Here is a 26,231-nt window from a genome sequence, read left to right as displayed (position 1 = left end):
TATAATCGAATCAACATGGCCCAAAAATTATTGAGTGGTACCTAGAGAACGCGAACCAAGTCTATAAACAAATCTATAAAGCCTTTGATAACTTCTTGACATGTTTTTCCAGAATTTTCATTAGAAATAATCTGGATGATACCATAAAAATCTCAAAGTTGATCAGTATCTTAAATGTCATACATATATCAAATATCCATTGCAATGTTTGTTGTGGAAATATATTCATATTGATGATGTAATATTATTTCTATGGATCAAATGCTTCACTGTGAAGCTCCTATAATGGCACAGTTGAAAAGGCAGGTGTAGTCGGACTTAAAACGGATTTTGGAGTGAATTAAAAAACAAATCAACTTGTACTCAACATTGGTAAAATGAAATAAAATAAAATCACAAAGGCTAAAACAGAGTCCTATATAACCCCGGTCAGGTGGAACACAGCGAACTGCTAGTTTACCAAACATCCAGTTGCTCTGAAGTTATACTAACTACAAAAATCCAGAAACATACACACACTCAGAAAACACACACATACACACACTCAAACACACACACACACTCACAAACACAAACACACACACACTCACAAACACACACACACATACTCATAAACACACACTCGCACCCACACACACATTCACAAACACACACTCTCACAAACACACTCACAAACATACACTCACACACACACACACACTCAAACACACACACACACACACTCACAAACACACACACACTCACAAACACACACACACACACACACACACAAGCATAACATAACTTCATCTTGTCACGGAAGTAGAAATACTATTGGTACGTATTTCATGGGTCTATGTTCCTTCAGATACGCTATTTAAGATTGCCCCTTGAATAGCATATATTCGCGAAAAAGGAGCTGCTCGCATTGCTTGTGATACAACTCATATATCAAAATCCTAAAGAATGGGATAGGGGAATATATCAGAGATTTAGGTTCCTTTAAATACAAGATGGAACATAATACATATTCGCAACTACAGAACTGCAGGCATTGATTTAAGTATAAATCACAGCAAACAAATATATGGTATGAAGATCGAGATGTAAAAAAAGTACTGCAATCATCAATATTCTGTACTTGTAACATCTGGTTCAAAATCTATTGTATATTTATCATTGTTCAGGGAACCACTTAATTTGATAGATAGATTAACTATTATTTTCGTTTTGATCTTTTCTGCTGAGAAAAGCGCATCTGTATTGGAGCCAACTGCAGCTGCAAATATATCTTGCACTTACATGGACAAAATGATCCTCGTCGTAAAGTTGAAAGTAAATCGTATTCATGAAAGAAGTGCGGCTGTAAAGATAAAACTGAAATCGCGGTATCTGAAACTTTTACTGCACCGCCGTGGCAGATCAATTAAATTAAAGGGCAAAAATCTGTAGGAAAACTTCACAGGCGAATTTTACCACTGGGAACCACTCGCAATTTTCATTACCTTGCTGTCGTAAAATTACCGTAGTGTCGTAAAATTCTCGATAACAATTACGACTTTTATGACCGTTTAGGGGCCTTGGCCCCCTCTGCTTGTTTTTGGCTCTGATTAACCTGGCTATTAAGTAGCATACCTACGCGCGCTAAAGTGGCATTAACTGCGACCTTAGTCACCTCTCTATGTTTTCTCGCTTGGTGAACAATGTTTCGCTTCATTAAAAGTTGTTGGCATCGATTTATCGTAAATAATTGTGAGTTTTGCCAAAGTGCAGCGTCGCTCTTTTAGGAGCGATTGGCCTGTAAATCAGTAAAATTCTGAAGGGCTAAAATAAAAGCAAAGGGTGTTACTTGTGATTTCTAAACGCAATAAGCAAAGCATGGAAATTTCACTGCAGTACAAAAGAAAGTCGTGAGAGGGCCCACAAACTACCTTTCTCTTCATTATGTCAAGGCCTATCTGTAAACTATGTAGAATCACAGTCTATCTATATGAGTTATGCTGGGCAAATAAGATGTTGATCAGGATCACAAACAGACACACAGACCGACACAGACATACAGACACACACTCCAAAAACAAGACCTTCTTCACAGAGGTAAAGACTACACATGCATGTGCTATGTAGCACAAATACCTCTTTATCTACACGTTAAGTTTTAAAAAAGCCAGCATGATAAGTCTCTTGTAGTTGTAGAATTGAAAATAGGAACATACAATTATGCAAATGATAGCCTAATTTGCATAATTAATGGAAAATCGTCATAATGTCTTAGTTTTAGATGGTGTGAATTATATTATTGTTGAATTTTGTAACTCAATGGAAACCCACCTTGCTCTGCCCCGCCGTTTGGGCTGGTCGTTGAGGACGCGCTCAGAGCCAAGATGGCGGACGCAGGCGGCACGTTGTTTTCCTGGCTCTGCAGAGATCGGTCTCTATGGCAACTGCATGTCGACTTGATATACTCCATATCGTAGCCATTGGTGTTCTAATGTAGAAAATAAGATGCGTTATTCGTACAGACTCAGTAGTGACTAATTCATTTGCACGTCGCTAAATCTAGAATCTAGGCCTAGAATGTCTAGGTCTAGGTCTAGGTCTAGGTCTAGGTCTAGGTCTAGGCATCTATAGTGTAGGATTGCTTTCAACACAACAAAAACGATGGAAGTTTGCCATAGAGTTTACATCTTGACGCGTATCCAGTGCACAAAAATTCGTAACGTATACATAAAGTTAGGGATCCGTAGTTATCTAAGAATACAGTACAGTTTCGTACAGGACCCATGCACATATCTGCGCGTGCGTACTTACCTGATGACGTAGCGGCGACCCTGGAGGTTCTACGGTTATGCATGTGTAATGAGAGGGTCCCACACAGCAGTTCCTCGGCCCAGCTTCCGCACTGGCTTCGTTCTCCGCCGTGGAGTTCTGTTCCACGAGCGGGATTTCAACCGGCTCGGTCTGCTCCTCTACCATAGCCCTGCCGGCACTTTTAGCGATTTTCCGGAGATGGGCTAATTTTCTCTTTTGAAATCTTTGTCTAATTTGCATGTTTAGCAGACTGAGCCTCTCTTTGGTGAGTGCAATTAGTTTCGCGCCCTCGAGTATGTACCACATTTCGTACGGCTTTCTGCTGAACTTCAGCATCCAGCTGTCCTCCCCTGTTTCCTGTAGAAAAATAGAGACAGCAGTTCTTGAAATGTCCAGCACAGTACTGCGTTCCGACCCCAAAAAAGACTCTCAAAACCGAACGCCACGTACAGCGTTGAACATCATGCCGGAATCTACTTATCTATATTTACTCAACTCTTTGCTGTTTCAAACAAATGTTTATTTCATTTGAATTCGTATCTCAAACAACAACCTATCTGTACATTCATGAACTATATACAATTACTAGCAAAACAATAGTAAATAGAAGCTTTTCTTTGTCTTATGACCTGTCGGATCATTCCTTGATCCAGAAACATACAATTCCGTTGCAATTATGCCACGTCCCGTTACCCAGTAACTCATAATCGTAGAGCTAACTTGTTATCTAAATGTCACATTGATCTGTCATATATCAGTTAAACTTAATCTGTGAATGATTTAACTAGAATCAATGAAGCTATTCTATTAGAATGTACACGGTTGAATTGTACAATTTTCTAAAATGTTTAAATCTGTGCTAAAACTGGGAATTCATCGTGCCAATCCACCATGTAGAGTTGCTCTTCTAAAGACACGTTTGCACGACAATGTGCAGCAATAGCATATTTCAGTTCCGGATATCTATTCTGTGTCCGTCAATAATCTAACCAGCTTGAAAAATCACTGGTTACAAGGTTACTCATTCAAAACAAAGTTCTAAATACAGTCAACAGCCGACGCTTCGGTGACCGTCTGTCACCTTCCTCAGGGCAATGCTGACTGGTACTATTCAATACTGCAAGCTAGGTGTCGCTGCTAACAATGTGATCCTAAACGCCAGTTACTGTCATGTATTCAACTTCCTTATGTGTTGCTGCTGGACAATGTTCACATTTGTATATATGGCAATACTTTACGTTTGGGACCACATTGTAAGCAGCGACACCTAGCCTGCAGTATCAGTCAGATTGCCTAGAGGAAGGTGATAGAGAGTCACTGAAACGCCGACTATTGATTGTATATAGAACCTGGTTGTGCAAAAAGGACCGTGTTATCCATCTATTCTGTGTGTTTGCGAGAGGACAGGACAAAAAAGCAGAGATATTGAAGAGAAGCTCACCACGGGTTTCAGCAAGTTGTTAATGGCCTCAGCCAAAGCCTTGAAAAGTAACATCGGGTCAAATGCATAGCGAAGAGTAAAGAAATAGCGACAGGATATAACAAGCAAACACTTGAAATTACGGCATTCTTTTCCCCAATCAGTCTCATTTTTTTCACATTTACAGTCATTGTCTATAATGAAGTTTGATCCGGCATCTGGCAAAATGTTTTTAGAGACAGCCAACCTAAAATATAAAGACTTCCATAATTTGTCTAGTTTGGTCCCTCTTTCCACTGTGGTTACTTAACAGGAAAACGACTCTGAAATGTTTATTACAATACATATGATCGTTTTTTATGATTGGGATTATAGTATTATTTCCATTATAAAGTTTTGTGTGTTTAGTCGATTTAAACCATTGGCGTGACAAACAACATCTTGATGTAATAATCAAAGTTGCTTACGCTATTGAATAGCAATTTTAAAGTTAATCTTAAGGTATACATTTTCATTATAATACTCTCCATTTTTTGAAAGGCAGAGGCACAGGTACATATAGCTGATAATTACTTTAGTTTTTAGGCCAACAACGTATTCCAAATGTTTGCTTGCTATAAAGGGTGCATGCACAGTATAAAGAGCATAAAATGAAGGATTGGAACATTGGAAGTAATGTCGTTCTTAGTTCCTAATGGTAGGGTGAACGTTATGTGTGCGATTTAAGGGGTATAATTCTCTAGGATTAGTATTGACTACGGAAAATGGGATTGAATGAAATGGAATGTATTTTTCATAAAATTTTTACAGAATGTATTTTGAACCAAAATTAAGCGAATTGGTGTTTATCTTGAACTGATGCCTAATTATGAATAGATTAATGGCTAATTGACCCATCTTCATAATTCAACACTAAAACCCTTGAAAATTAATAACACTTAAATCACATGAAATGAATGCTTTTACACTATGTGTGCGCATATAGATCAGATAGAAGCTCACCACAGGATTCTTCTTAAGAGCCTCAACTTGTTCCTTCGACCGAAAAGCGACAGATAGCAAGGTTGGATTGGCGTAAGGAACACACACGACACAATACATACATACATACATACAGAACAAATGCACAGGAGAAGTAACATCGCATGTAAATGCAAATCCTCGTTGGCTCAGTACCTAAGGGATATCTAAATGCTATCTTTATAGTGACTATCACAGTCGAGTCCTGGAGCTAGCCCTTCGGCTATAGTTGCGTTGACCTGGCTGTATTTTTTTTACAGCAAAACAAAAAAAATAATCGAATCACAGTACGGTGGTCGAGTGAGGTTTAACATTACATGCGATGTTAACCGTGGCGCGATAGATTAAGAAATTACCATTTGAACATTAAATTGTTACAAAATGTAGGTGTGCGTGCGCGTGCGTGCGCGTGTGTGTTTGTTTCAATGCTGTTTTTGCCCAGCCAAAATACTAGGAAAAGCAGAAAATAACGGCAAGAGAAAGAATGACAGAAAAATAAGCTGCCGGCGAAAAAAGTGGCATTTCAAACCTACGTTACAAGGTATGTATGTTGAAAATGATGGGACAACTTTCGAAGAAGTAATTCTTATTTACATGTCAAGACACTATCATACAAAAAGAACAATATCATAGTACATTTGACCTTATGACCCTTGGGTTACAACGGAAATGACGTATGCTTACTAGCATCTTCCTCTTCCGCTCCTTGTCCTGTCTCTTCTGTTCTTGATACGTCATAGCGATCACAGCCAACATGAGGTTGACCAGGTAGAACGACCCAAAAAACGTCACCGCCACAAAAAATATCATGTTCCAGGGACCGTATGCGCGCATTACCTGAAAGACAAGAGATCAAAAATCTAGTTTCTGAGAATTTCTTGTTTAAAATCTGTTCATCATTGTGAACTTGTCACTGATTCTGTATATGTTGAATGTTTCTACTGGTTCCCTTTTATGGTAACAGACATGCATATAGCAGAAAACTGAAGACAGGAAATGAGGTCATCTTCCCGGGACCTTCCAGGGAACTTTGAACTAACTTCCTATTAGTATCCCAGACGTGCCTAGGCACAGTCCAACCCCCACTTACTGTGAGTCTACTGTATTCTAATACCTACGGACATAAACATCTGATATCCAGACAAAATTACGAATACGCAAAACGCAAGCAACGTGACCTCACACAGAGGCAATACCTTCTGACAGAGCTCTTGTGGACATTTAATTCACATTACCGTGAATGTTGCAAAGCGTTACATAATGTTGTTTCCTTTGCATTGCCACGTATCTAAGAAGCTAAGTCAAAATTTCATATTATTTTCATATGTAACAAACAATTTATATGCTACGTTTTCCACAGCATAAGCGGCAAGACACATGTTTGTAAGCCTTATCTAGAACTAGATAAAAAATGACAGTTTTTGACCAAGTTGTTGCATATTCTATTAAGTTCCTAACTATTGAAATACAGATGTAAAATGTGAAAAAAGGCACAATTATGATATGAATTTGTTATGCTGTACACAAAAATAGAAATCATCATCTTCCTTACCAAGTCATACACGTTTTCGAAGTAATCCAGTGTTAGCAGCTCGAAGGACATGAGTAGCCCCCAGCCGAAGTTGTCGAAGCTCGTATAGTCTGGATTACCGTCGATGTCTCCGAGACACGTGTAGTTTTCCGCGCATGTCCTGGGGGATACAGAGGGACCATCAAACATTCATATTGGTACATGTCAACTCCGCGTGCGGTGATGAATTTCACGCTGTGCATTTCTTCACCTGAGGTATTCAAAGTATGCTCAACGGACTAGCCTTGAGTATAAATTAACTTTGACCTCGCTATCATTTTACATCCATTTACATTTTACATTTTACAACAAAAAAATAAAAATTTCACATCTCCGTGGGTTTTTGTGAATTTCGTGTACACATATACACACACACACACACACACACACACACACAGACACACACACACACACACACAGACAGACAGGCCGAAAACAGTACGCCCGCTTCCTTAGAGGTACTAGAACGCATATGCATTCCACAGCATTATAGGCATATCATATATACCTTGGAATGACTATTACAGTATCGAAATCATTGACATTATGCATCCATAATTAGTTGTAGAGGACATTACTAACGCCCATGTACTTCTGCTGTGTCAATTAATCTTTCCATTAAGTCTGGATCTTTTCTTTCCATTTACAGACTGCGTAGGTGTATGATTATGAACATGCATTGACGTCTGCAAAAAAATTGCAATTACCTCCCAAGGCACATTTTTAACATTGTGTTGTAAAATGTAGCTTTATAAACTAAATCTAGTTTGAAAGAGTCAATTTGACCCGTAATTATATATATATAGACATATCACTCTGTATTCCTTTGAATCCTTACCCTGCGCCCGACACATTTCCGCAGACTTGGAATTTCCAGTCATCGCGGCCGGGCTGCCAATTTGCTGAAAGAAAGAAAAAACAAATACAAATTACTTTTCCGTCATTACTATCTTCATTACCATGGTTGTTGTTCTTGACTTATGGACTTAGTTTCTTCTTTAATTGCCCTTCTGTTATCAACTCAAAATCCTGCCTTTGTAAAATAAAGTTTCCAGCTTCAGAATACTGATATTACAAACGTGGAACGCTTTAACAATTGGGACCTATGGGCCATGGCAACGAGCGTGCTATCATCTTACTAATGGATTTAAAACGATTTACAATCGCTTTATTACTGGTCGCAGAGGAACATAACAACCAAACAGTGCTGATCTTTTTTTTAGGTTTGTAAATGGATCTGAACTGTAAAGCCTTAAAAGTATATTTTTATTACAATCTGAGGGTTCTTATACAAACATGACTACCCCTAATAACCTATGAAACCTCTCACTGGCCCCTCTCCTTGCCCAAATCCTGGATTTGCCACTAGCATTTGGCCTACAGCATGTAGGTATTCTAGAGCCGTTTTCTTAATGCCAGTACCGCACTTAGGGACCTCCTGGCCCGGTAAAACCGTCTGCACGTATAGCCCTCGCGCCTTGGCAGCCAATCACCCCACGCATGTGGATAGCCATTCTGCTCTTAGCAGGACCCATTTTCATGGTCATCTGAAGTACTAATGCCCGTGCATTTGGCTCTACCTTTGAGAGGTAATGCGTTTGTTAATGTGGGTACGGTGGAGGATTGCTCTACCGCCCTCTCTGGATTAGAGTGGCAAGTCATTACGGGCAGAGGCGCGTGGTAAAAATACACAAATGAATTTGCGGGACCTTTAGGGTATGTTTGATAAAGCCAATACGGAAACTAGTCCCGAATTTACTACTAAAAGTGCCGAGAGACGTTTGGAAGGGATTACTGTAGTTTTCGGGATGATTCAGAGACGAACGTGATGGGTACAAAGGTAACGGTAGTCCCATAGACCGTAGGGGGAGTGGGTTGTTATCCACTATGTCTAGGGTACGGTACGGTATTAAAAAGCGGAGTCCATCCCTCTCCTTCCATCGCCTTTTACTTCCCTAACCGAAGCCAGATACCCATTTCACACCTGGTTGGATTGAGTGAGAAAATTCGTGTAAAGTGCTTCCCCAAGGGCACAACGTTAACATAAGTGGCATGTGCGAGGATTCGAACTCAGGACCTCTGAGTTCTGGGCGAAACACCCTAACCATTAGGCCAACACGACGCGCCTGGACGGTAAGTGTCGAAACGAAAAAAAAATCATTCTCGAATAATTTGCACATTAGAATTCTGAGAAAAAATTCAATTTCCTTTGATGTACTTGGCTTTCATTCGTAAGCAGATCATGCGCTACAGACGAGCACTTTATGGACAGAAGAAAAGTTGATGCACTTAGAAGTAACGAGAGATGCAACGGGCGTATTTCCCTAATGGTAGACTCCTCACGGACGGTCCAATTGAGACGTAAGTGTTCTGAAAGCTAGTCCATTCTTATCACAGCTAGCCTTTCATTATGCTTAATATCTAATGTGTGGTGCTAACATACTGAACAGAATCTGACGCAAACGATTCTTAGATATTAGTATGCGCTGTTATATGTTGTTTGGCGAAAATTCAAAGGTTCATATGACATCTTCCACTGTCTCAGAAAATGCCAATTCTAAGTTATAATCTAGGGTCATCGTTTAGACTTTTAATATTTATTCATTTGTTCAGATTGACCACATTAATTTGTGGAAGTATTGACATAACAAGTGACTATCACCTTTTCAAGATGTCAACCCGGACCAGACTGTAAGGTTTGATCCAGTCACACCGAGAAGGACCCCTACTCTTTTCGATAAGTGTGGTTTGGCTCTCCTCAAACAGGGGACCTCAATTTAACTATCCGAGGGACGGCCCTAACCAAAGCTAGGTACTCACTTCCACCTGAGTGAAGTGAGAAAAATCGTGTAGTGTGCCTTTCCCAAGGCCACAACGTCAACATGACAAATCAGGGGACCCCGGATTTGAACACAAGACCTCTGCGTTCTGGGCCAAACACCCTGCCATTGCGTAACCGAGACTTAGGTAGACACATACTATACTGTTCTACATTAGTAGTCTGTCCTTTCTATGATTCTCTGCAAATAGCCCAAAGGCACGAATTTGTAATAAACGTATACTAATAGCTAGGTACATTCTACCTGACAAACCTATCATTATATGATATGAATACATTTGACTGACTTTTATTCCAAGTGTAAGCAGCATAGAAGTCGTGCGTGACGTTGGTGACGTTGGTCGGGAGGTCTCTGACGCACTTGTTGGTGAGGACACCCATGTACAGCTGCAGGGCGAACAGCGCGATGACGATGAGGCAGAAGAGGATGAGCGTCAACACGTTCAGAAGCATCTTCATGGACTTCAGTAGCGCTTGCACGGCCTGTTTCAACCCTATAGTACACACATTATACGAGGGGAAGTCAGAAAGTAATACTTAAAGCTTGCACGGCCTGTTTCAACCCTATAGTACACATATTATACGAGGGGAAGTCAGAACGTAATATCTAAAGCTTGCACGGCCAGTTTCAAGCCTGGTACACACGTCATACGAGGGGAAGTCAGAAAGTAGTATCTAAAGCTTGCACGGCCTGTTTCAACCGTGGGGCACACATTATACGAGGGGAAGTCAGAACATAATGCCATTAGTATCATAACGCTTACACGGCCTGTTTAAAACCTAGTACACACATTATACGCATCTTTTTACAAGGGAAAGTCCATAATATATGATGATATAAGAATATAATGTTTTGGTAAGAGACAAGCAAATATACATGTTCAATACTGTTATATCTAAATGTGATTTCATTAGAAGCGTGCACATAAATATATTGTAAAATTGTGGAAACAATATTGAACAGAATACTTACGATAACTAAAACAATGTGTACAGCAAAAACCTAAATAGATAGTAACTCAGGCTTTTAGAACTGAGGGATCAAACGGTAGGTCAAATGCAAAAGCCAAGCCATTTAAAAAAATGTTGCATATGTATTCATGTGCACCCAATGAAAAGCAAAAGCTTCAATATCAATCAGTTACATGGCATGGAAAAGCAAAATGGTGAAATGCAGCACAGATGCTGAGATGGTGTTGCGAACATTTTTTTGTCAGTTTTGTTGGAGTTGCCACCACAGACCAAGATCAAAGGCAAAATACTAAAGGCTGCACGAGCGTAGTCAGGAAATATGTACTCTATTTGCAAGAAGAAAACTTTGAGATAGTTTTGAATATGAAAGCATGTAGTAGAATATGAAGCTAAATAGGTACTGATAGCCTTGTGTGGTAATTCCAACAAAACCAACAAGACTGTCATTAACATTTATGCAAATTTGACAGCCTTATGAGGGCTATGACGCCATTTTAGCCGGAAATAGTGCGTCCGCCATTTTCCGGAAGTGACGTCACGTTTGACCTTACCGTTAATACCCAGAGAAAAGTCCTGAGAGCCGGATGGTTCGGGGTCATAGTTTTCTTCAAAGGAAGACGTGTCACCTCGAATAATGGAGACCGTTTTCAGAGCACGGAGGACTCGGAAAGTGCGCAGGCCCGAAAGGTTGCTGAAGTCTCCGAAGAGGGTTGCATACCTGATTGGAGGAAAAGAAGAACCACGTGACTTCGGGATTAACATTGATGGACTATCAACACGGGATTTTTAACGTAGGCAGAGGGCTGATAACAGAGTTAGGGATGCCAATGGAAAAGCATAGTAGATAAAATGAATTGAAACAAGGCTTCATAAAATTACTAACCCAAATCTTAATTTTAAGAATTCTTCTCCATCATGACGCACACATGATAACCAGGCTGTTCTACTCAAACGACGAGCACGTATAGCTGACAGGTTTTCTCCTGTATTCATCCGATGGACCCAACATCTATCCTTACACTAACTAAACTGGTGAACTGAACACTTTTTTTACAAAGATGGAATAGATTAGACCTTGTCTGTTCCTTCTAACACGAAAAGTCTCCAGATTTGGTCAAAATATTGAAGGAAAATAAGGATTTTCATGAACTTTAACAATATTCCCATTTTTAACCCTCCACTGCGCATCTTATGCCCTACAGCGTAGGTACAACGCAGGGTAAGGGTGCTTTATATTATATCAAACTTGATTTAGCTCTGCAATTGCTACTTTTATACCAAAGTAGAAGCGTTGTCCATGGTGCAAGTATCACCTGTCTTGGTTCCTTAGTCGCTCTACGCCATTTTATCAAGTACAAACGGCGTATAGAACGACTCCGGGACCAAGCCAGAGATATTTCCAGCTTCTGCCTCGAATGTCAATAACGTACTGTGGTCTATCGGGCTGGTCAGTAAAACAAAACAAAAACAGTATTGATTCCTTATTGAATAAAAGAACGTCTATATATTACCATTGCATTGTGCATTGATAGTATCGTTGGCATACTTCAGCAATCTATAGTAAATCCGAAAACTCACAAGACATTGAGTAAATTCAATTATTGGCTTCGTGATATGATGACTGGAAGAAGATTCAAAGCACGGAATGGAAGACCTAATTGCTACTGCGAGGTCCTCTAAACGCTGCGACTATTAATGTTTAAACCATTTTGTCGTAACCCGTACAGCTCATACGTATACGCTGCCAGTCAAATATGTATTTTTGTTTATATAACGCTACCTTTTGAAACGTTTTTACATTTCTGCTCCGAAATTTTCGCTTTTAAAACCTCAATGATAGAGTCCACCTTTGCTACCAAATGAAAGTTATCGCGGACCTTTATCCACGTTTTGGACGGAAACATCCCATGACTCATGCATATACTAGCGCCTACTGATTACTTGGAATCCCTAGCCTACGGTCGTGTCTGCTCGAAGCTAGAAGAACGATGATGGTGGCTCAGAACACCAGCTTACAATGTAGTCTTGCATTAGTTCAGTTGGAAACTGGATTTCGCCTCCCAGCCCATCAGGAGAACAAAATCAATACTCTTGAATCCATCAGAGTCTATTTTGCCCAGCGCCTCTTACCGTTAGGGGATCGATTAAGTGACCTACATGGGAGGCATCAGCACATGTCTGTCTTCGCTTCAAAGCTACACAGGGCGGTGATTTATTGCTAGGTGTCACATGCTGACATATGAGGTATTGGATTCAAAGAAACAGGTGTGAATCGTGTCTAATAATATCATAAATTCACACAATGCCAAGGACGTGGCTATCAATAAAAGATAAGAATTCGCATGAATTCATGTAAGTGTATCCTATGGCTTAAAATCATTCGATTCTCAGTGGCAGCTATTTGGGATTTTTCCTTGTAAAAATACAATGCTTTGCATGAGATCAATTGCGTCAAAAGTTCTGTCATACGTTTGTAGAAAACGGATTATCCGAGACTATATCTTTAGGAAAGAAAGTTTCACATGTCTCACCATAAAAGCACTAAGTATATCGGTACACACTGTCTCATCTTTGTGCTTGTTTGTTTCTTTGTTTGTATTGCATATCCGGTATACCACCAGGTTTGCACTGAACAGTACAAGCTGCATATCCGGACAGATTTAGTACAACTTTTAAAACTTCGCCCTACTTTTACATTATTCCAGACTCATAGACGAAGACCGGAAATCAGACTCACTTATTCAACCATCTTACGGCTTACCAGCAGATTCTAGTTACCTCCAAACTGCTTGAACGCTCCTGAAGCCAAAGGTTAATCCATGTTTCGTACGAGACAATTTTCTACTTCCACCAGCCGAGACACGTGTCAGCTTAGCGGTTAAACACATCGTCGAGAAGGCGACAAGAAGATCATAAAAATCCCTGTTACGTTGTTTAAACCCTTACCAAAGGCCAAGCCGGATGACCTAACAGTAACACAGACACATTAGATGTACCAGTGTTACCACTGAGGCACTAACCCGTGGCAGCTGATAATAATGAAAGGTATACTGAAATCGATATACTGCCGAGACTGATGGAAGCAACGTCATCACTTATTCCTTTGGTGTTCCATAGTTCAGACCTTGGCAAGTTTAACATGCTGCATGCAGCTCCAACGGGGTCGTATTGTTCAAACTTCTCTGATTTGTGCATGATTGTTGTATCTTACTTGCGTGTAATTGAAATGAGATACTGTTGAATACAAAGCTGGGGGTTACAACACCGTGTATCGTTATATTCGCTAAGAAAATGTTATCGGGAGCATTCGCTTGTATAAATGTATGTGAGTGTGTGTGTGTGTGTGTGTGTGTGTGAGTGAGTGTGTATGTGTGTGTGTGTGTGTGTGTGTGTGTGTGTGTGTGTGTGTGTGTGTATCTGTGAACACGATAACTGCAGAAAGTCCAGAAGGACTGAGTGTATTTTTCACATTTAGCATGTGGGTAGGTCTTAATGAGACCGTGCCTCAAAAAATGACAGATTTTGGCCCCCAGCAGATTGTCAAGGTACTGCAGCGAAACTTCAGGTTTTCATATTTCGTGATCTGGACATGGCGTGGTATTGAATTTTGAGTGGTAGATTGATTTTGTGGCAGAGAGCAAACGTTGTAGGTCTGGGCCCCTAGCAACTTTTTTGGAGCGATTGGACCGGTTCTATTTGAAACATGTTTTTCATAAATTTTGCTGAATGACTTCATTGCCGTTTTATTCAGAGTAAATACATACCTAAATGTGGTGTTTTACAATGTAACAAAATACCCACTGCACTAGTCTAAAAGATGCAGCTAGCTGAGAGTTTTATGTACGAAGAATCACAGATTAGCTGTTTGCCTTCCTTTGTGACATAATTAGGCCACTTCAGCGGAATGCTAATTGCCGGATTAGTCGTCAAAGGAATTTCCGGATCGGCAGCACATAACAAAGAAGTTCTTTTCGAGCTTGATGGAGCATTGGGCTTACATTTGAGACACTTGAAGATAAGTCTTCGACGCATTCCAGTCATCGCCTGTCATGATCTTATCGAAGACACACACTTAAGGCTGCTTGAACCGCATCTTTGTCCATCAGTCACAAAGTCTTGAGCCAGAAACGTCTTAGCATATCTTTTACAACTTCTTCTTTTCAGCTCTTTGGCCAGCGACGCCTACGCTTCGTTTAAGCGCAATCTCAAATTGGATCTTGGCATGCATTCCCCACGGTTTTCACATCTTCATAAAAGCTTCGGGGGGCTGATTGTTTGAGAATTCACCGCACATTCACGCGAACTGTGAGAGTCGCTCATGACGTATAGCGTGCATTGGATGGTTTTGCGCTGAGAATTCTGAAACATCTTTTAGAATACGACTAGACCCCCATGCTGGTGCTACTGATACAATTTGAGTTTGTTTGAAAATGCACCGCACATTCACGCGAACTGTGGCAAAAAGAGTTGAGATTCTTTCTTGACGTATAGCGTGAGAGATCCAAGACATCTTTTAGAATACGACTAGACTCCCTGTGCTGGTGCTACTGATACAATTTGAGTTTGCTGTCCATGACACAGAAACTCTGCTATTCCCTACATGACCGAACTGAACTGAAAAAAATGATGAACACTTCCTTACTTCTGGACTTACAACTCTGAATGAGCCGATTACCTATGAATCAACATCTGTAGATATCAATGCATGATTCCTAAATATCTGCCTTATCGGCATGTTACAGTTTCCTCATTTCGAAGTGTTTAGATATTTTATATGGTCGTCATGCGAATAGGGCTTATAAATACAATATGTTTTAACAACAGAACCTTCTTGACTTCAGTGTACCTCTTCTAGAAGGTGTGTGTATATGTAAATACCAACCTAATTCAGACTTTGTTATTACGATTTTGCAATGTTGAATAAGGATTTTAAAGATGACTTCATAGAATAAGGGAGACGATGATGCTTTGTTTTCAGCATTGCCTTTAAATATGTACACAAAAGAACGACCATATATCAATCGCCGTATAGCGTTTCAACAAATTATATGGTCAAACTAAGCCGTAATATTCTGTGATGATTGAAATTAACACTTAAGGCCATATGTTGTGGAATTTGTATAAGTACCCAGCAAAAATTAAAGTACCTTGATCTTGGTTTTGATCATTGTAGGAAGAATCGAAATTCTGAACTAAACGTACTGGTACAATAAAATGTTGATATTTCTTTCATACTTCTCTCACTCCTTCACTTCTTACCTCTTTAACAATATTTTCTACGTAGGAATTTGCATGTGTAACTAATGAAGGTAAGACATCCATGTGATGAGATACGCAAAATAGCAGTTACTCAAGCAACTGGATAGATATTGAAAACGGATTTTACATGGTAAACTGATACCTTAATGTGGTAAAGTGCATGGCGTCGAGCGAGTGTCGTAAAGTCTTTCTGAAAGAGCTGAATTCCTATCTTTCTCTGTCTATCATAAGTCTATAGACGGTCATAAACCAATGGGCGTAGGCGTGTATAACAGAGTTATACGATAGACAGATGGAACGTTAAATGACATTGGAATGAAAGTCAAACAACAATCAACTACACTTTTTGCACACTAAGGAATTACAAGGTAATAGCACTCTGGCATATCCAATTAGCAGATTCGTAGACTGTCATAGAAAGCAATGTTTACAATTAACTTTTACGTCTTGGTGAAGCTGTGGCTCAGCAAACTTGAATTAGAAGTAGATGTTATCAGGACATTAAGAGTGTGTTATTATTCTGTGGATCAAAGTGTTTTTTTCGTCTTATCGATGTCAAAAATGTTGGCATTGTCGACATGTCATTGACGTTTGCAGACAGCAAAAGCTGTGGTAAGAAACCCAGAGTTTTACAAGTTATCTCAGGCATTTTTATCTTGTTTGCAAACGAGACCACATACATAAAACCAATGCTGTATTTCTTAAGCATTGGATATATGAAAAATGATGTCCTCAACTATTTCAAAACGACGTGTGTAATTCGAGACAATGTTAAGTGGTTGAGAAGACCTGAGAATACAAAATTTGCAGTCTCATTTACAGAGATTATGTTTGCAAAGTCTTGCCCGAAAACTGATTGCAACATGAAACTGTATATAGAAAGGGTATATATACAGTGCAAAATAACAATGGTGAAAAGTGGAACAAATGACTATTCAAGTAGGTTTTGGGGATGTTGACTTCTATAGTTTTATACATCTACATGCGCAACATACTGTTTAAACTGCAACAGATGAGAGAGAGTACATTACGATTCTGTAACCATCCCTGCTAAGTGTTTTGCCCCCGACCAGGAAATGGTGCGCCTCGGCGGAAAATTGGACAGGAGTCGCCCTGATTATCCCTGGTACCGCCCGGCGCCGGGAATCAATAGTCTCCACAACCCGTGACGTTAAGCATGTACTACATTCTCCTTCTTTCTGGCAACGCTTCATCAATTCTCTTAAGTAAGAGCGATTTGGTCCATGTTTTTATACAGCTACGATTGCCTTTGAGAATCAGAAAGCAGACCTAGGCAGTCAGGCGTGGCAGAGTCTACCTGTGGAAAACTATTACTCTGGGAAAGGGTTAACGAGACGGCTGTTTCCCTGATGCTTCCTGGAGACAGCGCCGGCAGTACAAACTTTACAACAGTTGCTGCGATATTAATATCATTGCCTCCTCTGCGTACGGAGTGTCTTGATTTTTATGTTCGTTTTTGTTTGGATACGCTGTTGTTAGAGTGTACTATATTCTCCTTCTTTCTAGCGACGTTTCATCAATTCTGTTAAGTTGGGCCAGGTTTTCATACAGCTACGATTGCCTTTGAGAATCAGAAAGCAGACCTAGGCAGTCAGGCGTGGCAGAGTCTACCTGTGGAAAACTATTACTCTGGGAAAGGGTTAACGAGACGGCTGTTTCCGCGATGCTTCCTGGAGACAGTACCGACACAAGAGTTGCTGCGCTATTAATCTCATTGCCTCCTCTGTGTACGGAAGTGTTTCTTTTTCGGAGTGTGGGTTTTTATGTTCATAGTTGTTTGGATACTATACACTGTTGCAGTGTTGAGTGAGGTGGGTGGCAGAAAGTGAGTAGAAATATTGTGTTACTGCAAATTTCAAACTTGCAGGATTACAGGGCGTAGAGTTCAGAGATGGCAAAACTAGTCGTTTATCCAGCATGACAGAGATTCCAGGCAATGGGAAAAGGGAAGAGGCTACTTATTCACGGGGACGTTATGTTTTGGGGGTTGTGTCTTTGCATTTATACATTTTCCATACCGTAGATTGAAAGGAAGTAATCAATGGACACATGCGATGTTGATCAAACCTTATTTGCATGATTACTGAACTACAAGTAAACAACTATGGTTTCTGCTATCACAATTGATTTCGTTTTCTTTCCGTGTCGTGTTTACTTGCACACTTCTTCGGTTCGTAGTACAAAATTTATCATTGTAAGAATATTGTAACTTTCGAACATACATGCTACCCAACAAGCAAACGTCTTTCACTTAATCTGCATTTGATTCGCCCTGCACTATGGTAAAATTTTATGTTTGTTTCTACCAATTCATTGGTAAAGTAACTTATACTGTAGGTCATGTGTAACGTTCTTATCTGGAAAAAAAATGCTATGGTTGTTGCAATTGGTGTGGTGTGTTGCAGTACATAAAGATGCCTGGGCTTGCCGCACATAAATGGCAGGTTACGTTCCTTATCTGTATTCTTCAGTCGAAAAATGATGTATTGCCTTAGCTTACAGATGCGACGTGACTTGTGGAGATATCTGCACATTTCGGCAGCCCAGTCGGAATCCTTCCCTGCAGTGTTGCACCGTTAAAATCCCTCAGGCTTATTTCTCCATCATTCTGCTCATTTCTTTCGCTGTTGTACATAACTCGTACGCTTCCTTTAATTTTTCACACGGACAAAACACCTTTTCTACAGCTTTTCTTTCACATTCTGGACAGCAGACTTTATTCACTTTTATCCTCATAGCTTACCGCTGGTCAAAGAGACTTAAAGATGCGTAGTTTCTTGGTAGATGAATGAGGTGCTTCTCTGACTTTGACACCTACCATCCTTCATTTTCTCACCATTATCAAAGGGAAACAGCTACAAAGTATGTCAGCATAGGTAATGCGTGTGTTTCAAGGTTAAACCTTAGAACTGAATTGGAAAGGTCGCTTTGATCAACGCGAAAGCTCATCTGTGATTAGTAGGAATAACATTGCAGAAGAGTAAAACTTTTTCGAACTAGGTTGGTCCCAAAGAGAGAGGTGGATTCGACACTGGTATAGGTAAGATTAAATCTCAGTATGTTGGGAGAAACTCAAACTTTGCCATAGTGAGAAATAACAGTTTGTCTTCCACATATATTGCTCACCAGTACCATCAGGCAAGTCATTTTGTCCCCATGTATGGTGTATAGTACGTCTTACACACTAGTGTGTGTTCAGCTACCATACTCTAAGTTTCTAGGTTTCTAATTAGCGGTCAGAAGGAAAACTTCGGGAGCGAAGGAAGCACGCAATGAACAGGATGCAGTGGAGAGAATATGGAGGAAAGAGTGATTGCAGCTGCATATATAGTGTCCATTACACTGCAGCAGCAGGACACAGTGGATGAGTACTACTACTCTAAAGTTTCCCCATGCGTGCTAAGTGCAGATACAAAGTCTTGGCCGGGGATTTAACTCTCGACCTGCCACACGCAAGGCGAGCGCTCTACCCTATTATACCCATGACACCTTCATCGATACCCTAAGAGCTAACACAAACCTTACGGAAGTGAAGGAAAGCCAGTCACTGATAAAGGTTGGTTGGAGGAAGCTTTCAAGCTTGGTTCGAGCAAGAGCTTGGTCAAAGTATAGCCCCCCTCTCACTGGACCCGCGGCACGCTGGCGGCGTCACTGTGTCCTAAGGTGGATTTGTGTTGCCCTTGACTTTGTAATGGTAATATCATTCAAAACGTACAAATATGACCAAAAAAAGCTTTAAAAGATTCATTTTTTGTCGATGAAATCTTTGTCAAATCGATTGGCCGCAGTGACGCTGCAGCGACGACGCCACCGTGCCGCAGGTCCAGTTAGAGGGGGGGCTTAAAGTAAAAGAAAAGTACTTGCTGAAGTTCATGCAAGACATGAGAAGGGTGAACTCACGCGAGAAAAATGACGAGAAAGTCTATGACGTTCCACATGTCCCTGAGATAGGAGTGCTTCCGCCGGATGAAGCCACTCGCCACCACCCGGATTGCCATCTCCGCCGTGTAGATCGCCATGAACACATAGCTGGGGAGACAGCAAACATGGCACTGAGTTATGAATAGGTTATGGTGAATGCCTATGACCACACGTTGTTATCTTATGGTTCCACTATACTACTTTTGTGTGAATGTGCGTGTTTTGTATGCTTCTTTGTGTTTGTTTGTTTGTTTGTGTTTTTGGGTCTGTATGTATGTGTGTGCGTGTGTTGTGTATGTGCGTCTATAAGTGTGTGTTGTGTCTGTGTGGCTTTGTTTGTATGTGGGTTTGTCTGTGTATGTATGTATGTCTTTGTTCTGTTTTGTTTGTGAGTGTGTTTGGGGGTCGGGGTTGTAATTATTTTGGGCGTATCTTTTTACCTGGATGTCTAACCTTCAGCAACGTAATGTCCTAGGTATCTCATTTCCCACCATTACTAATGTAGGTTTTTAGGCTATCGTTTCGAGCAACTTTTATCAACGTATTTCAGACAGTTGTTTTTCTTTCCCATTTAAAATGAGCATTCATGTACTACTTTTCCAGACGTTTTAGGATTTTGAAAGTTAATTCATTTAGTCATTTCTATACATGATTAGTTCGAACAACAATATCACATATGTATAGTCCAAGGCGTCCATGATGCAAAAATATGACGTCGTTCTGATGTGAGAACTCACTGAAAATAGTTTTGTAGGCTCGCGAAACCAAGAGGATCGTACGGCACGTTTTTGCAAGTTTTTGAAATGCTAAGAGTATGAAGTTATTGCGCAAATGAGCTAAACAATGTAGTAAATGTCACTACCATCAAGATTTCAGCATTTCTTTCATTTCCATTTTTTTGACCTTATTGCTTTGGGTCCCTCTAATGGAGTTTGCTGTTCTGTCATATCATCAATCTCAGTGTAAGACAGATAGCAGGTACTTACTCTGTGATGGGGATGGGCCTGGACATAGACAGGATGAGGCTGTTGATGAGGATGGTACACATCACAAACATCTCAAAATATCTGGTCATGCTGTCAAGGAACAGGTCTGATAAAACTATTCTTGTATTTGTTGTTCATACTATCATTTATAATATCATTTTAACATTGGTATTGTTCATTGTTTCCATGAGGCGTTTCGCTCAGAACCCGGTTCTGGGTTTGAGTCCCCTGACATGCCACCGATGCTGTGTCCTTGGGAAAAGCACTTAACGTAACTTTTCTCATTCTACAATATATAAATTGATACCGGGCATTGGTTGGGGTGGTAAAAGGCGGTTTAAGGATGGAGGGATGGGCCCTGCCTCCAGTACCGTGCCCAGGCCAAGGCACAGTGGATAAGAACCCACTGCCCCCATGGCCTCAAAAAGGCTATGGGACTACCTTTTGTATTTGTTTGCATTACAATTCATTGAAATAGTACGATATACCCTGGTTACTGGTATGTACACGCCATAACGAAATACATAAATGAGTACGCGATTTGCTCTTTCTTTCTCCGTCCACTCCAAGAAGACTGACTATTACTGGCTATGAATTACGTTTTAAATACTCATCTAAATACTCTATTAATTGTAGTTCTATCAGTCAACTTTTAACTTCATGTATATTACCTTAATCATGTGGCAGGAGCCTACAATTAGGCCGACAGGCTGAGAAATTATATTTTCTTTAATAAATTTCATTTCTCTTTCTTGTACTTTATTCCTCCCTTGGGAGAGCATTGCATAGCTGAAGTATTTACAAAGGGGAAACCATGACACTTAACATGTAGTACATAGCGATCCTGTTTTATAGAATAAATTATATTCTTATATTCTTATATTGTTGTTGTTTCGTAATCATATTTACAATCTCTCGGAAGGCAGATCAACGAACCTGCCAGGGGTCTCCAATGCCCCACACGTCTAGTCTACTGATGACCATTGGGACATTAAAAAAATATTCGATCAGATCTATCATATCATATCATATCTATACAAACTGTTTTTCCCGTCTCTATTTCTGTGCATTGTACAAATAACTCTCAGAGTTCTCTAAAGTTCTTTAGTGTTTCACTTTCAAAGTTCTGCATCATTCCCTACAACTCCTTGTGGCTCAACACAGTTCAGTTCTCCACAGCTCGCGTGTTTAACTCACAGCCTAGCTTCTGCCGAGGCTGTGTTGTAGCCTTTGTTGGGGGGTAGTTAAGGTCCAGGCTGAAAAATTATATTTTCTTTAATAAACCATTCATTCATTCATTCATTCATTCACGGAAACGAAGTCTATAAGTAGTTGGTTGTTGACATAATAATGAGGCTCTCTCTTTCATTGAAGTTTGACGCAACAAGATGCATGTTGACGAGTTCTGCACAGAGGAGCCAGAAGGCAAAGTGATGACTGGCGATAAATTCGCTAATTTGCACTCCGCAATACCCGATGCCATCGGGATCAGGAGTAATGACTGCGTTATCAGTTTGACGGATCGTTCGCTTAGGGAGAATAACTACACTCGCGTGTGCGCAGAGAACTGTCACCAATCGTTAGGCTGAGGCATAATTCGAACTGATTACATCAACTCTGCATTCCTACTTTAAGCTGACTCTGCTGGTCTGCAATGGAGTATATTTCATACCACTGGAGGTCAATCTTATACAACTAGGTCCATGCAACACTTCTATACTCTCGTCCAACCGTTTGATGAATAGGTCAGACATTTATATAAGCATCCACTCACCTAACAAATTACTGCTAGAGAGACTTGTGGAAGGGGTTATCGGAAAAGCAATCCGAATGGCAATTATAAGTAATCGGGGATCAGTTTGAAGAGAACGGCATGCCCTGGGGGTTCGACTCCAATCTTGACTGGCGCTATGGGATGATGTTTATTTCCACTTAAAGCCAGGATGAAATACGTGAGAGATCTCATCTTTAATCCCCTGCCTAGACAAGATACACCGTTGCATTGTGCAAGCTAATTACGGTTTACGTACCAGGACTTCACCTTTTAATCTTATATCTAGTAGTTGTCAGTAAGGCAAGCTAAAGCGAAGCTTAAGTAGACATAGACGGCTTCTTAATGTGTATTATCTGACTTACATGTCAAGAAGATCTTCATACAACTTGATAATTAATGGCAAAGGAGTTGCTCACTATCTACTAGGTTGTTCATAGAGACGGCAATCTGATGGAATTTCTTTATTGATCCGCTGGTGTGGCAACTTGAGCTGCCAAGATGTCTTGAAGATAAGACTCACAGCGCCTTCATCCAATACTTCCACTTGTCGCATCTATTCACAATCTCACGGCCGGGAGCTATGACTATGGAAAAGGTTTCGATTTTAAAGTTCATCGTACAGACTTTAAAGTTCATCGTACAACACGATGAATATTCTGAACTTGACTGACACAGACTTGAATATAGAGTAGAAAAGCACGACTACTGTGAATGCAGCAATGTCCGCGCTGGTTTTATGTTCGCGGTTTTCGCGGTGACCATTTCACAACGAACTTAAAATCACCGAAAATTGTTTCCATTTTGTGACTGTAGTGCTACTATGGTTTCAAACGCGAACTTAAAAGCACCGCGAACACTCGATCTTCTCTCTCCGCGAAATCAAATCCCGGCGAACATTCCTGCATTTACAGCATTTGCAATCCATGTTCATACTATCATTTAGATTTTCATTTCAACATTGGTACTGTTACTTGTTTGCATGTGGCGTAGACAAATAAAACATAAGAAAAATGTCGAAAGAATGTATAATTCTCAAGTTCTGAGCATTCCTTCACCTATTTTTTTTTCTGATTTGCTCATCAATAACCAGTGATATGATCTAGTAATATCATACCAAAACAGCACGGTATGCGGTCCTTTGTGAACTCTATCCTGAAGCTACAAGATTCACAAATAAATATTTGATGCGCAAACCGTGTCAGCTTCAAAGACACCGATACTTCAGGCAATACAAAATGCGATCACTTGATATTAGAAAATAGACATTACATTTACATAGTCGTTTCCAGATCTAGTGGCGTATGAAAAATTAATGATTTACGCTTTTCATACATCTGATATGGATGAAGTATCAGTTGATTTTACTGATCAATAGAATTATCGATTGTAATTGGTGGTAAAAACAGCAACAGCTGCGTTGTTCTTCTAATCGTTAAATCAATAAACATGTCATGTTAATCCAAACAATCTACGAAAATATCACAGGGATCAATCCACCGATAATATGTGGGTGATGTTTTATTCTGAGCGCCTATTTAGATTTGCTTTTGTTGCGTTTTGATCTTTATCTAGATATGATTTATTCATGTTAGTGTATGCATCCCGGTACATATAAAAAGCTTCATTTGTACAACGAAAAGTACAGTTCTAGTGTCTTTCGTACGGTGAACTAAATAAAAGCTACACAACGGAAATACAAAACACATCTTGAAAACCCCGGAAGATATATTTGCCAGGTACTCTATGTTGCCATTTTGATTTCTTAATTAGTGTGTTTTGTAGGAAAGTATTGAGCCCATTGCAATCGATGAATTTCATTATAAAATATGCAGACAGTCTTTACCGGTTCGTTTGCTTTATGACAATGGCATCAGACACAAGCATCCAACTCACTGGTGGTGTTGTAGTGTTGCATCGAGTACGTTGCAATCAATAAACGCCATCCATAAAATAGACTAGTAGGCCGTACCGCTTCATTTAGTTTATGACAATGGTCGATCAAGCACAATCAGCGGTAAGGATTCACAAATTTACCGTGCAAGGGAAAGTTTGACCGACTCGTGGCCAGATCCATGTGTCTAAAGTTACACATGGCCGATTCACAAATTTACCGCACCAGGGAAAGTTTGACCGATCCGTGACCAAATCTATATGTTTAAAGTTACACATGGCCGATTGAGTACAATCAGCCAATTCATCGGTAAGGATTCACAAATTTTCCGCACCAGGGAAAGTTTGACCGATCCGTGACCAGATCCATCTGTTTAAATTCACACATGGCCGATTGAGAACAATCAGCCAACTCACCAGTAAGCAGTCACAAATTTACCGCACCATGGGAAGTTTAACCGATTCGTGACCAGATGCATATGTTCTAAGTTACATGATTGAGCACAATCAGCTAGCTCAACAGCAAGCATACACAAATTTACCGTGCAAGAGAGAGTTTGACCGATTCGTGACCAGATGCATATGTTTTAAGTTACACATTGCGATCACGCACAATCAGCTAACTCACCAGTAAGCAGTCACAAATTTCCCGCACCATGGGAAGTTTAGCCGATCCGTGACCAGATCTATATGCTTAAAGTTACACATTGCCGATCACACACAATCAGCTGACTCAACAGCAAGCAAACACAAATTTACCGCGCAAGGGAAAGTTTGACCGTCTTGTGACCAGATCCATATGCCTCACTTACACACAATCAGATACGACACTTCCACCAGTCGATATTGAAAAACCTTTCACACTGACACTTCTCCGATCAGGAGCACTGACTCAACTTCAGGAGCACTGACTGACGACCTACTTGCGACAATCACCCGCTTCAGAGACAATCAAATTGCGTGTCACGTTGCCACAAGTCACTCTAAATGCAATCAGCAAGCTTCGTTCGATAACGCTTGCACCCATGAGATGCCCACAGTCCACGGTGTTTTCTAAGTGTCCAATACCAGTGGCATCCCCTGGGTACTAGAATATATAGAGAGGAGAAAATACTGCACACTAAGGAGACATTCTGCTTGGTAAGGCTATAGGTCAATGTGTATGAATGTGTCCTTTTTGTGGACATGATGCGCATGTACTTATGGACTCATCGTGTACTCATCAAGAACGGGGTCAGGAAACGGTTTAGTTGGGATCAACTCTGGATATGCAGGCAAATCAGAACACATGAATTAAGCATTTTAAGGCTGAAGAAGGGATATGTGTGGGATTACATGTTGATTGTGAAGTTATTCAGGGACATCAGTAACATTTGCTGCCTCATTATCAATGGTCCCTTTTATCGCTGAATGACATTCTTACTGCTTTGAATGGCACGCGCACGTGGGTTGGAGAACCAAACTAAAAACGTGTGCAAGACATATAAAACATCTTTTCTAGATATAGACATTATTGTAGCAGAATAGTATGGATGTCCGGAACATAACAGAACAGAACAGAATATTTAAAACCGAAAGTTACACTGTAGTACCTACTACAGCCGCTCGGAGGTGCAAAATCGACCTTGACCTTCATTTTCAAAAGAGCAACCCACAGACCGAAAATCATCATAATGTATCCATAGTTACCTGAGTTTGGCTGGAAAGAATAACTAAGAAACGCAGACAAACACGCACGCACACTGGGAGAGAAGCAAAGAAAGAGAGAG

General features: G+C 40.3%; 1 protein-coding gene across 4 annotated transcripts in view; it reads right to left on the bottom strand.

Annotated features, from left to right (window-relative positions):
• The window catches only part of LOC136424728 (sodium channel protein 1 brain-like), an 87,567-nt gene that overhangs the window by 23,456 nt on the left and 37,880 nt on the right, over window positions 1-26,231 (bottom strand). For 3 of the 4 annotated variants that reach the window (XM_066413351.1, XM_066413352.1, XM_066413354.1), the window contains exons 4-14: window positions 20,799-20,879; window positions 19,792-19,920; window positions 11,163-11,329; window positions 9,927-10,133; window positions 7,639-7,702; window positions 6,783-6,921; window positions 5,915-6,067; window positions 5,213-5,245; window positions 4,232-4,270; window positions 2,791-3,147; window positions 2,311-2,467 (exon numbers count right to left, since the gene is read on the bottom strand). In XM_066413351.1, the coding sequence (XP_066269448.1) occupies window positions 2,311-2,467; window positions 2,791-3,147; window positions 4,232-4,270; window positions 5,213-5,245; window positions 5,915-6,067; window positions 6,783-6,921; window positions 7,639-7,702; window positions 9,927-10,133; window positions 11,163-11,329; window positions 19,792-19,920; window positions 20,799-20,879 (1,526 nt within the window). The remainder of the gene's footprint in view (window positions 1-2,310; window positions 2,468-2,790; window positions 3,148-4,231; window positions 4,271-5,212; window positions 5,246-5,914; window positions 6,068-6,782; window positions 6,922-7,638; window positions 7,703-9,926; window positions 10,134-11,162; window positions 11,330-19,791; window positions 19,921-20,798; window positions 20,880-26,231) is intronic. The other variant, XM_066413353.1, reaches the window with a different exon arrangement.

Source organism: Branchiostoma lanceolatum, chromosome 18 (assembly GCF_035083965.1).
Source record: "Branchiostoma lanceolatum isolate klBraLanc5 chromosome 18, klBraLanc5.hap2, whole genome shotgun sequence".
Taxonomy (NCBI): domain Eukaryota; kingdom Metazoa; phylum Chordata; class Leptocardii; order Amphioxiformes; family Branchiostomatidae; genus Branchiostoma; species Branchiostoma lanceolatum.
This window is presented reverse-complemented; position numbering and strand designations above follow the sequence as displayed.